Source organism: Corvus cornix, chromosome 17 (assembly GCF_000738735.6).
Source record: "Corvus cornix cornix isolate S_Up_H32 chromosome 17, ASM73873v5, whole genome shotgun sequence".
NCBI lineage: Eukaryota > Metazoa > Chordata > Aves > Passeriformes > Corvidae > Corvus > Corvus cornix.
The window spans coordinates 5,177,149-5,190,705 of NC_046346.1; the positions used below are offsets into that span (position 1 = coordinate 5,177,149).

Below are 13,557 nucleotides of genomic sequence, written 5' to 3' on the forward strand. Positions count from 1 at the left end.
TACTGCTTTGCATTTGTACACATGTGCCTACATTTTGTGTCAGCTTGCTTTCAAGAACCTATTTATTTTGCCTACTAACCCAAAATTTCTCCTTTATATTTTATATCATGAATAAGGAAGAAAAATTACATGTGGTTATATGATTTCTCATTGCTTTGTTTTTTTTCCTCTCTGGTAACTTGGGTTTTTCTTTCTGTTCTTTATCGATTCTGAGGTAATCCAACATTAAAATCAGATATGGAATCACAGCAGAGTGAAGTTTAAATAAAGATAGTTTATGATGGAGAAAATAGCACCAGCAGTTAACTAAGAGTTAAACAAACAGTAATAATTGTGACTCATATGTTTGCAACATTGTCCCTTAAGGCTTCAGGACAGAGCAGTCCCACTTCCTTGCCACCCACACTTTTTCCCAGTTTCCATACACACAAGGCAAAGGCACAGGATTGCAATTGTCAAGAGTTTGGTGGGAAACTCTAAAATATAAAGAGTGTTAACTTGAGTCGTGGGACTCACATTAACCTCTCTCCCACCAGCTAATGCCTAGAGAAAATCTGAGCAGTTGTGCCTAAAACCAGCCCATAATTCCATCTTTCAGCTCTGAAATGTCCATCAGCAGCCGAGTGAAGCTGCCCTGGGACTCAGCTGGACACAGGGTCACAGTTTGTAGCCTCGAGTCTGTCTGTCCCTGTGCTGTGACAAACACAAACCATCTGGACCCAGCTTCGTTTTAAGCAGTGTGAAACAAATAAATATCTTACCGATTATTTGGGTTGCTAAAGACAAGCTGCAACAGGCAGGGTGAGAATTTCTGGTTTGCACTCCATTTCTGTTATTGATACATCTTTGTCCCAGTTTCAGACCATGATGGACAATAATGATTCAACTGTTTGTCTATGCCCCAAAAACTGGGAAGATATTAGTCTAGGAAGTTGAAGCTGTCGTAGATTGCAATGGTTGTGAGATTTATTATTATTGTTTTCCCCAGGGCAGCAAGTTGATACTGTTGTACTACATAAAAAACCATGTCAGGCTAAAAATCAATATCAAATATCTTCTCACATTGTAGGTAACTCGCTGTTTTTCACCTCTGGCAGTGTAAATTCTCTTCTGGCAAATAATTTTACTGTTCTTTTTAATGGTTGGTTCTATACAGGGCAAAAGCCCCATCTGGGTGTTCTCAGTTCCTTTTGTAAAAGCTTAGGTTGAACCTCAGAGTGAAGAAGAGACAATTTATTAAAGGCATTTACCCCCAACTGCACTAAATGAGTTTTATTTTTGTTTTACCCCTCAGAGATGCCTTAACAAAGATGAAAGATGTGTACATCAAGAACCCCCAGATGGGAGATGCAGCGAGTGTGGACCACAGATTGGCAGAGCTTGGGCAGAACATTGAAAAGCTGCGATTAGAAGTTCAGAAATTCGAGGTATGAGAAGAGACACTTCAGTAAAAAGCAGCTCAGCAAACGCTCAGGTCTGAGCAGGGCCTTCCTGTTTTGTATTGATGCACTTTGGTGTGTGTGGGCAAGGGCTACATGAGCACTTGCATTAATTGGGGTCTTTGAGCTGATTTGTGTAACATCAACGTGCACCTTCGCCTGTGGCTGCCAGCCCACCGTTACATTTGCCACAGGAAACAAATTGTGCTAAGTGGAGGTGAAGAGAAAATGTAGTGCTCGCTGGACTGCCCAGAGGGCTTCAGATGCTTATTTAATTAATTGAATAAATTGAAGCATCATGTTACAGACGTCTGTGGAAAATCAGTGTGACATAAATGCAAAGCACCATTTAGAGACTAACAGCAAGACAGAAGCCATCAGATGAAATATGTTTTAAGGAATAGTCTGCCATGAACAGAAAGCTGCTTAGTGATATAAAATCTCCAGAACAGAAGGGGAGTGTTTGGAATATATAAAGCCCATTATAATTACATGAGATGGATTAGACAGCTGAGAAAAGACTTCACTTTCTACATTATGCTTTGAACATAAACAGATACAGCCCATTAATTTCAGATGTGGTTTTACTATCCATTGCTTTCCTACCCATTTGAAATCAGTGGCTCTTTCGCTCTCCCCAGCTTTTGTTCTCGTGCATTCAGCAGTTGCTGAGTTTCTGGTGTTACTGAGACTACTCTAAGCAGCCACACATCTTTTTACTTGACTGTGACTAGCGTGGCATCATCTTCTGCTGGCTGTTTACTGCTTCTCTGTCAGGGTGTTTTCAGCACCCAGTTGGCAAAAAATAGTTACATTTTCGGTAAGCATGGTTTTCAGCAAGACAGTCCAGAATTTGAACAATTGGCCATCGCCACTCAAAGGAAAATGTGAACATGTTTACAAACCAGTCTGTTCTGTAGGCTGGCTGTCAGGAGTGTCCCAGCAGGGTGAACTCTGTCTGTCTGTGTGTCTGTCTGGCAGGGCTGGCTGGCAGAGGTGGAGGGGCGGCTGCCGGCCCGGACTGAGCAGTCCCGGCGCCAGAGTGGGGTCTACGAGGCCCAGAACCCATCAGGAGTGAACAGCTGTGCCCAGGACCGTGAGAGGTACAGTATCTGTACGGGGCTGGGACTGCCACCAGAGCCACTGCAGGCACACACCAGGGCTCTGCAGCCTGGTCTTGCCATATCCCAACTCCAAGAGCTGCGTTTCAGAAAATGTTTCTGAACTGTGGCAGCCCCCTCGCTCACTGCTGTGAAGGTGAGTGAGCCAGTGCGTTTTTACAGCTCTTAATGGTAAAAATGAGGGTTCTCACCCATCTGGAGTCACAGCCAGTTCCGAGCAAGCTCTGGAATCACTGTGCTGCTCCAGCTGGAGTTGCTCCCCTTGCCTCAAGCCTGGTGACCAAGTGGTTCTTTCTCTCTGCTGCTGAGGTTGGTCGCTATAGTTGCTGTGTTTTTCCTCTCTTGAGCAGCCCCGATGGCAGTTACACAGAAGAGCAAAGCCAGGAGACTGAGATGAAAGTACCTGCAACAGACTTTGATGATGAGTTTGATGATGAAGAACCACTACCCACCATAGGAACATGTAAAGCGCTCTATACATTTGAAGGTATCACTCAAACTTCACCCTCATTTCACTGACTGGGTTTTATTAAAGTTCATATGCCAAGGGCAAGTGGGAAACCTTCATTTAACCTTAAATAGCCAAAGGGCAAGTGGTGCTCTGGTGTGATTCTGTAGAAAGGCACCAAGACAGGGATTTGTCTCCTGTTGCACAGGAACTCTGCAAGAGAAAGACCCAAAACTCTGCTGTCAGGGTCACATTTATCTGGTTCTTTATGTACTCACCGCTGACTCCAGAATCACAAGCCCCTCTTCTTGCTGCCAGTGATGCACCAAAAGCTGTGTCCACCCATGGTCTGAGTGTGCCCTGAGCTCCCTGCACCGGATCTGTGGTTCCTGCTGTGCAGCACAGCCTCAAGTCCCTGTTGCTGTGTGTTTCAGGTCAGAATGAAGGAACAATCTCTGTAGCAGAAGGAGAGATGCTCTATGTAATAGAAGAAGACAAAGGTGACGGGTGGACGCGAATCCGAAGGAATGAAGATGAGGAGGGCTATGTCCCCACGTCCTATGTTGAAGTCTATTTGGACAAAAATGCCAAAGGTGCTATGACCTATATTTAATGTTGTTATTATTATTGTTTTACTTGCTTTCACAGAGATGATCCAACTCTGAAGCTGCTCTGTGTTGCAGATAGAGCCTTTTAAGAGTCTGTACAATGCCATCAAGTGCATTATTTCATACGTGGACTAATTATGGCTTGTTGTACTGCAAAATGTGCTTTTCTTGCTCAGAGAAGGGTAGTGTGGGGGACTGTGAAAGCAGAGGGGAAATGCAGCCTTTCCTGGACAGTGTTTGCTCAACTGCCACTGTACACCCAGCTTAGTGCAGGAAGCACAAAGCCCTTTGGGATCATACAGGCTCTCCTCAGGTACCCAGGTGGCATCTCAGACACATCCACAAGTCACTGTTTTTCCCAAAGTCACTCGGTGGAACTTTACATAGGGAATATTTAGACTGCTGGTTTGTGTCTGTGTGGGAGCTTTTCAGAGCCTGTTGTGTGGGGACCTTTTGGATTGAAAACCAGTGGTAATTTAGTTTAGTGTGTGTGGAACGGGAAGGAGAGATCTTACCAAAACCCCTCCTCACAGCACTCTGTGGTCCTTGATAAATGGGTAAAACATTAAGAAAGCTCCTCTGTTCTTTCCCACCTTGCTACATTTCAGATGTATTTGCTGTTTCAGATGACCAGAACTAATGGTTTAATCTTTTGCTCACACGAGATCAATGGAGACATTCAGAGTTTGGACTCCATAAGTTGCTGTTTGTTGCTTTTAATTCCTCCCTGATAGGATGTGTTGTGTAAGGAAGCAGTGCTGCAGGGCAGACCTGGCTGGAGTAAATGCCAGTGCTGAACACCTGGTAATGGGATGCAGCATGAAAAATCAAAAGATTTTAAGCCCTGTTTCAAATCAGGACGTATTAGAACTCCATTGTTAATTATTTTGTGTTTATTCAGTCACTTAATCCTTCAGATTGTTGTTGTGTTTCCTAGACCTGAGAGTTCTTGGTGTTAAATGAGCGGCCTCATCCAAGTCAAAAGCAAACTGAACCATTTTCCTTGGTGTTTATGGGCAGCAGGAAGAGAGGAGTAGGACTGTGTCTGTAAGCCAGCACTGAAACTTGAGCAGTTCAGTGTTGGATTTGGTGTTAATCAGTGCAGTGCCTTGTCTGCTGCAGGTGAAAATCTGGGCCTTGTTTTGTTTTGCCACAATCAATTAGTTTTATGTTCCTGTTGGCAAATACATGGTCAGTTGAGATGCAAAAGAGTGCAAAAAGTTCAGCCCCCTCTGTTGGTTTTTATTAACCTTTGAAAGAGGAACATGGATCATCCATTCTGCTTTATATCCAGAACAAGGCTGAAGGGTTGGAAATCATGGAATCACAGACTGGTTTGGGTTGCAAGGGACCATCTTATTCCAGCCCTCTGCCATGGGCAGGGACACCTTCCATCAGAGTAAAAATGCATACTGTGCTGGGGGTGAAGGCTGATACAGCTGCAGCCATTTCTGTAGCCACAGTGGAGGTTTTTCAGGTCATTTTAGGTTTTTCCATTAATTTTGCTGGATTTCAGGAACAAAATCAAATATATCTGTGAATATCTAATGTATAGGAACTATAATGTTTACTTCTTTTATTTCTCAAGTCTCTGGTTTAAGAGAAAAGCTAAAAGAGAACCTTTCATAGAATGCAGCATAAAGATTTGGAGAAAATGCTACTGTGTTTAAAAGGTGAACTTAGTTGCAAGCTGCAAATTGACTTTCAGCATATTGGTAGAAGTGACTTGCTTCAGTCCTTGAAATGGAAGGGATGTCATTCCTGAAGATAATGCTGTAAATACTAAAGCATTTGCAAACTTTAGCAATCCTTTCCTCTCTTTGGAAAGAAGGTTGAGCAGCTGGCAGAAGGCAGAGCTTACAGCAGCCCCTGGGACTGTCCCAGCCAGCAGAGTCAGTCCTGGCTCAGCCTTACCTGCCCGGCCAGGCTGTGTGTGTGCCATGAGCCAGGGGCAGCTCAGTGCCACTGCTCAGTGCTCTGTGAAAAGCTGCTTTTTCACTCAGCTGGAGCCTGTGCTGTCAGGGCTCTGCTGCAGGACTGAGCTGAGCAGGACAGGTAAGTCATGTGCTGCAGGTGCCCTCCTGATCTCAGTCTTAGAGGAGCCAAGCTGGGTCTGTGCCCTGTGAGTCCCTGTGTGAGGGCTCCTGGTGACATTTACAGGGGTGCCTCTGCTCAGAGGGTGTTGGCAAACCCTGTCACAAAAAGAACAGTAATGTCTATCTTGTTTTGCCTTTTTTTTTTTTTTTCCAGATGTGCACAAACCACTTCAGAAAATCTCTGAGTAGGTTTGCATAGGCCTGTCCACCCTTTATTCTCCTGGTTTGCTGCTACGGTTGTTTTAAGAGCTCTATTTGAGAAGGTTTTCTTTAGAAGAGATGAATGCACATGTCATATCTCCATCACTGAAAGACTTTGTTAGGTACCAGGTCGGCTCTGAAATGTCACTGCCGAGGAAGGTGCTGCCCCGACTGTGTCCATTTAGTGCAAACAGCATTGTTGTCCTTCTGAATAGGAATGAGAGCTGCAGGCTCTGCTCCCGTTGGGATTCGTGCAGGAAACTGTTCTGTGCACACCTGGGTGTAGCATCTTGCGGGGCTTTTCTGTACCTGTCAGGTGTCTGGTGCTGAGAACTCTCAAACACAGGAATTAGTTGGGCCTTTCAGCTCAAGACTGACCACCCTGTGTTACTGACTATGGTACCTCATCATCTGCTTGGGAACAAAACTGTCTTTCACTGAGGGATGTTGTGAAATCGTGTGACACACAAAAAGTCCTGCATGGAGTGACCAGCTCTGTACAAACCCTGCATTGCACCCAACAGAAATGCCACGTTCCCTTCCAGCAGAAAGCCTGGATGTTTGTTTGGGTGACATGCAGGAATAGGGGCTGGTTTGGGAAGTTAAACTTTTTGATAAAAACTATTTTGGAGCTGTGGGCTGATGAGCATTTTGGCTCCTTTGCCGCTGTGGGTCTGTTCCCCCTCACCTCTGATGATATCAGTAATTCCTTATGGACAGCTCTGGGATTCCCAGTGCTGCAGCTCTGCTGTTTGCTGTAACCATCATGCAGAGCCTTGACTTATATAAATAAATAGGTAAAAGTTAACCACGCTGATGCACTTTTTATCTAGGATATATCTGATTATTTAATGCTTGCCAAATTATTTAGGAATTGGTAATTATAAACTGGACTGTGGCTTTTTAAAATCCTTTTGTTAAATACATGCCCTTAGTTCTCCCAGTATAAAAAAATTGTATATAACATAACTTAAAGACTAAAGTTACTTGAATTTGAATTGTTTTTATCCTTTTACATGTGTATAAATATAAATGGTTTTATAGGCTGTTCTTCTGTTTAACCCAGATGTTTTGGTAACTACTCGGTCCCTCTGATGTTGATAAGTGTTTTTGGTTACTCAGCTGCCTGCACCTGGACTTGCATAGGAACTGCTGTTGTGTGTTAAGGTTTGTTCAGTCTGGCCAGTGTGGTTGTCTTGTTTCTATTCTTTTTTTTTTTTAAGAATCATCATCTGTCAGGAATCTCTTTATAGCTTGATGTACCACGGTGTCTTCTTCTAATAAACATTATATTTTCTCATTCCTGTGAGGTTTTGGTTTTTGGGTTTTTTTAATGGCAGTTACTAGTAGATGGCAATAATTAGTGGCAAAAAATAGTGACATTTAACTTTCCTAAGGGACAGCAAATGGCCCAGAGCTGCTTCCCACACTAAGCACAAATGCAGTTCTTCTCAAGAAAAATATTTTATTGTGGCTCTTTGAAAACTTCTTTGTGCTGTCATATGGAAGGATTTGATGGAAGTGAATGCAAAGGAGGTGAGAGGGTTCCCCTGGTCTCTCAAATGCAAGGGAAGTTTGGACTCATCCTGTATTCCCTTGGATACAGCAGTTTGGGCCAAATCATGCTCCTGGATTGTAGCTTCACTTGGCCAAAGGAAAAACTTGTCCTCAGCCACCAGTCTGTGGGAACAGGATGGACAGAGGAGGCATTTGGAGGCTTAGGCTGGTTCACTGACCTGCATATTCCTGGCTTCCCTTGAGAAAGAAAGGCCTCTGCAGCCTGTGGTGGAAAGGAAAGCTCTGGATTCCTCTGCAAACTCTTTGATTTAATTTCCTGTTGTTGTTCAGTGTCATTGATGGTCTCTGGAGCTGTCACTTGAACAGATGTGGTGCTGCTTTGCAGACAGAAAATGAAAAAGCTGTTTGTTTCCTCAGTGGCACGAAGCAGGTGCTGGCAGGGTCCTGCTCCCAGAGCAGAGCAGAATCCCAGTGATGCTCATCCCAGGCTGGAGGGAAGGGCTGAGGGTGAAGGGTTGCTGTCTGAGTCAGGAGCCTTCCTCAAGCCCTGTAACCCAGTAGATGCTTCATTGCCCTATTTCCTTTAACCTCCTGCAGGCAGAGCTGCTCTTAAGGGACCCCATTTTCCCCAGCCTCTTTCTAATCCAGTCTCTTTCTTTTTGTCTTTCTTATGTTTTAGATTCCTAAAGGTGTTTGTGCTGGTGCAAGAACCTCGGGGCGAGCTTGTCGCAGAAGGAGAAACAAAATGGTCTGTTTACCCTGCAGGCAGTTAAAACACACCCATGGAAAGCCAGACTGCCAGTCTTGTCTGGAGTTCCCACTTGAAAAATTCAGACCTAAATTCCATCCCAGTACCATTCAGACGCTTGCTCTTTTCCACGGCATGCTACTTGTGGCTCGGATTTCCTTATCAGCCTTTCCCACTCTTCTGCCAGCCTGGCATAGCCCCTCTGTCAAACATAACACACACTCCTCCCAACCCAATCCCTCCCAACTTCTGTCACAGAACTGCTGGCTGCCCTTGGATGCAAGGGGTAGCCAGAGAGTCCCAAGCATGTGCTGGTCTGTCTTCTGTTCCCTTGTCCCTCAGTCCATCTGAATGTACACACTGGTCCATCAGCGTTTCACACGGTGCCTTTAGTGCTGAACCTGCAGGTCCTCTCACAGAGAGCGTGGAAAGGAGGTGGAAAACCTCCCCTGGGAACAGTGTTACACCAGCTGGACTGGGCTCTCAATTTGTCAATATTAAATCTGATCCACATGCATTATTCAACGTTCTTCCTTCCCCAAAAGGTCACTAATACTTGTCAGCCTTTATTTCTCTTTTTTCAAATCCAGGCTGATGCTCATTCCAAGTATTAAATCCCTCTGACCCTGCTGTTTCCTGAAACCCTTCAAGCTCACGTATGTATTTGTTTTCCTGCTTGTTCTCTTTGCCCCCTCCTGTGTCCCTGCTGTTCTCACACACACACAGACACACACAGACACGGACAGTGGCATTTTGGTTGGCAGCCCTTGTTGCTGCTCACAGGCCCCGTTTGGCTCTCGTTTCAGCCTGCATGCTCGCCCTGTTGCCTTGCCTGCGCCCACCTTCCTCAGGGTCACGTTATTTTGTGGCTCGTGGTTTAATCTCTTTGCAGTTTTCTTTTGGTTGGTTTGTTTTTCAGCATTTCAGACCTGCCTTCTCTTTTTGCATGACCTCCTGTGCGTTCTCATCAGTTCATGTTGGAATAACGGAGTTTTTTTAGATAAATAAAAGAGGAAAGAAAAAAAAACCCGCGCTTTTCCTTCTCCCATCTTGTCGTGGACTGGACTTGGACCCAGCAGCCAGACAGGAATTGTGACCACCCTGTTCTCACATGGTTTGGTTTGAAGCAGAAGTAGGATAAGTGATTCTGCAATTTATCATGTCATACAGTTGTGAGAGAGCTACAGTATCTCCAAATATCACATGATCTGGACCTCAACTGCCTAACAGAGGGTCAATTTCCTCTCTAAACTTCTACAAACTTATATATTCTACCTTGGTTTCCCCTGAATTGTTACCATTGCTTGGGTTTTACAGTCATGGACATGTTTGAGCCCTGCAAGAGTCAGTTGCCACTAAATAGCTCCTGAGGGTCAAATTTATTCATGGATCCACACCTCATTTGGGGGAATCTACTGGCTCTAATCCAACTCCACCATATTCTGTACAATCCCCACAGTTTGAGAAATTTTACATGGAAGCCACTATGGGCAGTGACCCCAAAAGGAAACCTCTCAGGGCTTGTCTGCAGGCAGGTGAGTGTTGTTTTGCTGCCTGCCAGGCTATCCTGCAGGGTCAGCACATCAAAACACATCCCAGAATCTCAGACTCTCCGTGTTGGGGATGGTCTGGGCTGTCCCCACAGGGGATGAAGTGATTTTTGAGCTGGGTTGTGTTGTGTTCATAACTCTGTCCCTTTCTCTCCATTCAAGATGCCAACTCTTAAGTCCCTTGGTGCTACAGTTCATCCTGTAGCTGTTGTGTGATGGTGCTTAGGAGTTGCCAGCATCAACCAGCAGAAGGTTTGTGATTTAAACCCAACCCAGATGTGCTGAGCACGGGCAGCACCAATGCTGGGGCTGTTCTGCTGCAGCACTGAAGGGTCAGAATCCATTAAATCACCGCCTTACCGCTGCTGCTGCTGTGGTCACTGAGCTGTTCAGATCAAGAGCAGAATGGGATCCCCACAGCTGGCACCTGTGGCTTTGTGGCCTCCACCTGCCAGCAGATCTAAAGGGTTGAACAATTAACAGGTGTGCAAAAATATCCTTAAAATATTTTTAGCTGCAGTATTTTTATTCTCGTGTCCAATGCACTGTTGAGTCAGCAGCTAAAAATTCATTTTCACCTATTGTTGTGCCATCTATGTAAAAATTAGATCAAAGTTTGCTTTTCTATATTTAATCTGGGTGGACAGTATATTATTGTCAGCCTCTGTGGAACATTGGAACAATTGCAATGTCTGTGTTGCTAAATTGTGCTGTAGAAGGAGCATTAGCTTTAGCTGACTGATTGATTCCTGAAGTTTTATTAAAAGACCATGTATGGAGTTTTTATAAACTTGGTAAGTAGTTCCCAAAAGCCTGGATCTTAAAACTTATTTAAGAAATAGTGACAGTCATATCTCACAGTCTGCACACATTTATTCTGCTGCCGTTATTCAGGGTAATGAATAATTTTTGTAGATAAATTTACCTTTGGCAAACGCTGAAGAACTAAATATGTGACTGGTTTATAAAAACTCTGCTTGGATTTACTAATCTTGCCCAGCAGCGTGGACTGTACATCCTATGAAATTTCATGATCCCCAGCAAAAGTCTCTAATGCCCTTTCTTAACACCTGTAAATAGAGAAGAAACATATTTACTGATACTCAAAGTTGTGTTTAATGCTGAGTATTTTTCAGAAGTTCATTTAGTTTGATGCATATTGTTCTCTGGTTTTTTGTTTTCCTGCCTGAAATGTCAGAAGACCTAAAAGAAGCCAAATTCTATTTTAACATGATGATGTCGAGCACTTTTTTATTTGTATATGTGTGTGTATGTGTGTTTGAGCACTGATCTCGAGATCTCGGTGGCATCTCAGTGTTGTGATTTCATTGCCAATGTAAAAGGTTCTGGTGTTGCCCATTCGTTTCTGGAGACAGAATTCAACCAAATAAAGTGCTTCCATTTGAAAGCGAATATTGACCTTGTAGCAATGAAACAAAGTCATCTGCATATTTAAATAAACATTTAATTCCAGAAATACAGTTTCACTGGACCCTTTTGATCAGCCAGACGAAGAAAAATGAGTTTGTTGCTTTTCTTTTCCAACAGAAAAGTTGATGCCTCTTTGCTGGGGCTCTTGGGGCTGTTGAGGTGCGGCCGTCGCTCTCCCACTGCTGCTTCCCACGGATGTGTCCAGTGGAGAGTGGGAATTTGAATTTGGCTGTGACTGCTGCTTCAGCCACAGAGAAATTCAGACTAAAACTCCCCAGAGCTGCTCTCTTACTCCTCCTCATTCTTCCTGACTATGGGTGGGTTGGGCTTTTGCTTTCAGCTGCAAAATTTACATGGAACAAGTGGATCAGCCCATTCCAGTGTGGTGCTGTTCCTACTTCTCTCTTCAGATAAGTGATGACACAGGTTCACTTGTGGTACCTGTTGGCTTTGGTTTTACTTCCTACTGGAATTTTCAGCCAATAATTTGGCTCTGCCTATTCCTCTGACTGTCCCACAGAGCCAGGTCCCATCAGGTCACTTTGAGATTTGATTTTATCAAAACTTGACCTTTCCAGCTGGTGCTGAAGAGAGAATTAAGTGGTTGGGTTGCTTGTTTGTTGTTTTTTTTTTTTTTTTTTTAATTTGGTCATGTGAGGAGAAAGAAACATGGGCTGTTGTGGCAGGAGTTGGTGTGGGGAGGGGCAGCTGGTTTGTGCTTTTTCAGTAGGAGCCTATGAGAACTGGAAACTTGGGGAAAAAATTTCATCTAAAGAGAGTTGTACCATGGAGTGCCTGTGGTGAATGCTCTGGTCTAGCTGGAGGTCTTGGCAGATGTTTTTGTTGCTGATTGGTTTTGTATTAAGACTCAGGCTGTTGCAAGCCTGGTAAGGAAGGGGTTTGAGCAGGGATGTGTGGATGTGCAGCTCTGTCCAACAGCAATGCCTCCCTTCCCCAAATAATGTGAAACCCAGGCACATTTCTGTAGCTCTGGCTGAGGTGTGTACAATTCCATTCTGGTGTGCAGGGTCGTGAATAATGTGTGAGAGAAAAGCCCCCGGCTCTTGGGCAGCTTCTCCATCAGCCCTTGGTCCAGGCCATGGGAAAGAGCTCATCCAAGAGCCACGAAGATTTGCAGTTTTCCTGCTCAGCAGATGACACCTGGTGGTGCTTTTATCTGAGAAATAATCTAGAGCTTATTTTTGTTAATACAGTCAAGCTGCTACATTTCTTCAACAGGATTGCAGTTGTTCTTTGCCAGCACTAATTAACATCCCTGTCAGTTCAGGCCAGATCAGGGCTGTTTGTGACAGGTTGCTGGTCTTTGGGTTTGGGCAGCAATGAATAGGAGGGGGTGTCCCTCTGGCTCTGACTTGGATTTATCTTTCACAGAATCAGCACTGCTGACTTTAAATAGAAACGGCACAACCGAAGGGGTGAGTGAGAGCTGGGGGCGGAAAGCTGAGCCAAAAGGGAGAAGAAAAGGAAATAAGGTTGTATGGGGTGTTTGTGTCACAGTTACAACACAGCAATGGCTCTGCTCCTGGGAGCAGCACACAGGAACTGGACTCCTGGAGGACTGAGGGGAGGGAGCAGATACTCGAATACTGAGGTTTGCTCCATCAGTCCCCAATGCACGAACAGTTCTTTCAGCTCCCCTTTTTTTACAATTGATAAAGGGACCTGATATAAAAAAAGGGGGAAGTGATTTGCAAAGAGAACTGATAAAGAGTTCAGCACTGGCACTGGCTCCCAGAGCTGTGCTCAGAAAGCTGTTTGTCTCAGAGCTGCTCTCAGAGGTGTGCTCAGAAATGCCATGGCTGCCTCCAGTGGAGCTGGAGGAAAGCAAGGCTGCAGTCAGAGCTCAGATGAAATCAGGATGCAGAACTAACCTCGAGCACTTCAACAGGCAGAGGGTAACTTAGAGCAGAGTCAGGGCTTTGCCAGAGCAGCCCTGGAGCTGTTTGGACCCTGAGCAGATGCACCCCTGGGGAGGGCAGTTCTTGGTGGCTCTGGGAAGGTTTGGAGCTGTTCAGCTGTTGCTCAGGTAAGGGACTTGTTTTTAAGATCCAGGTTTGGGCAGTTGACTCCAAGCTGCTCAAGAACAAACTGCATGTTCTTATCACCCAGCTCCAGCTCTGCTTCTTCAGACATTTCAGGCTCCAGCTGAGGCTGCATCACTCACTGGGGCAGGGAATTCCTGCTGCTCCAGCCCCTGGGGCTGCTTTAGAAACTCTGTTAATTCCCAGTGCCAAGAGCCTGGTGTTCCCTGGGGAACAGGCTGCTGACATGTTACCAAGGGAGGGCAATGGACCACAGCAGGGATATTTGGCCACACAACAGTGACAGGAAACTCTTGCAGAATCCTGGAACAGCTCAATGAAACTTCAACTCCTT

The 13,557-nt window shown here is 44.9% G+C and overlaps 1 protein-coding gene across 23 annotated transcripts in view; it reads left to right on the forward strand.

Annotated features, from left to right (window-relative positions):
* Positions 1-11,206, forward strand: part of FNBP1 (formin binding protein 1) — a 94,659-nt gene extending 83,453 nt beyond the window's left edge. For 13 of the 23 annotated variants that reach the window (XM_039561692.1, XM_039561694.1, XM_019284848.2 and 10 more), the window contains 5 exons: positions 1,295-1,427; positions 2,421-2,542; positions 2,908-3,047; positions 3,443-3,601; positions 5,867-7,216. In XM_039561692.1, the coding sequence (XP_039417626.1) occupies positions 1,295-1,427; positions 2,421-2,542; positions 2,908-3,047; positions 3,443-3,601; positions 5,867-5,901 (589 nt within the window). In that variant the 3' untranslated portion in view covers positions 5,902-7,216. The other 10 variants (XM_019284833.2, XM_019284842.2, XM_019284844.2 and 7 more) reach the window with 4 other exon arrangements.
* Positions 11,207-13,557: the final 2,351 nt, after the last annotated feature.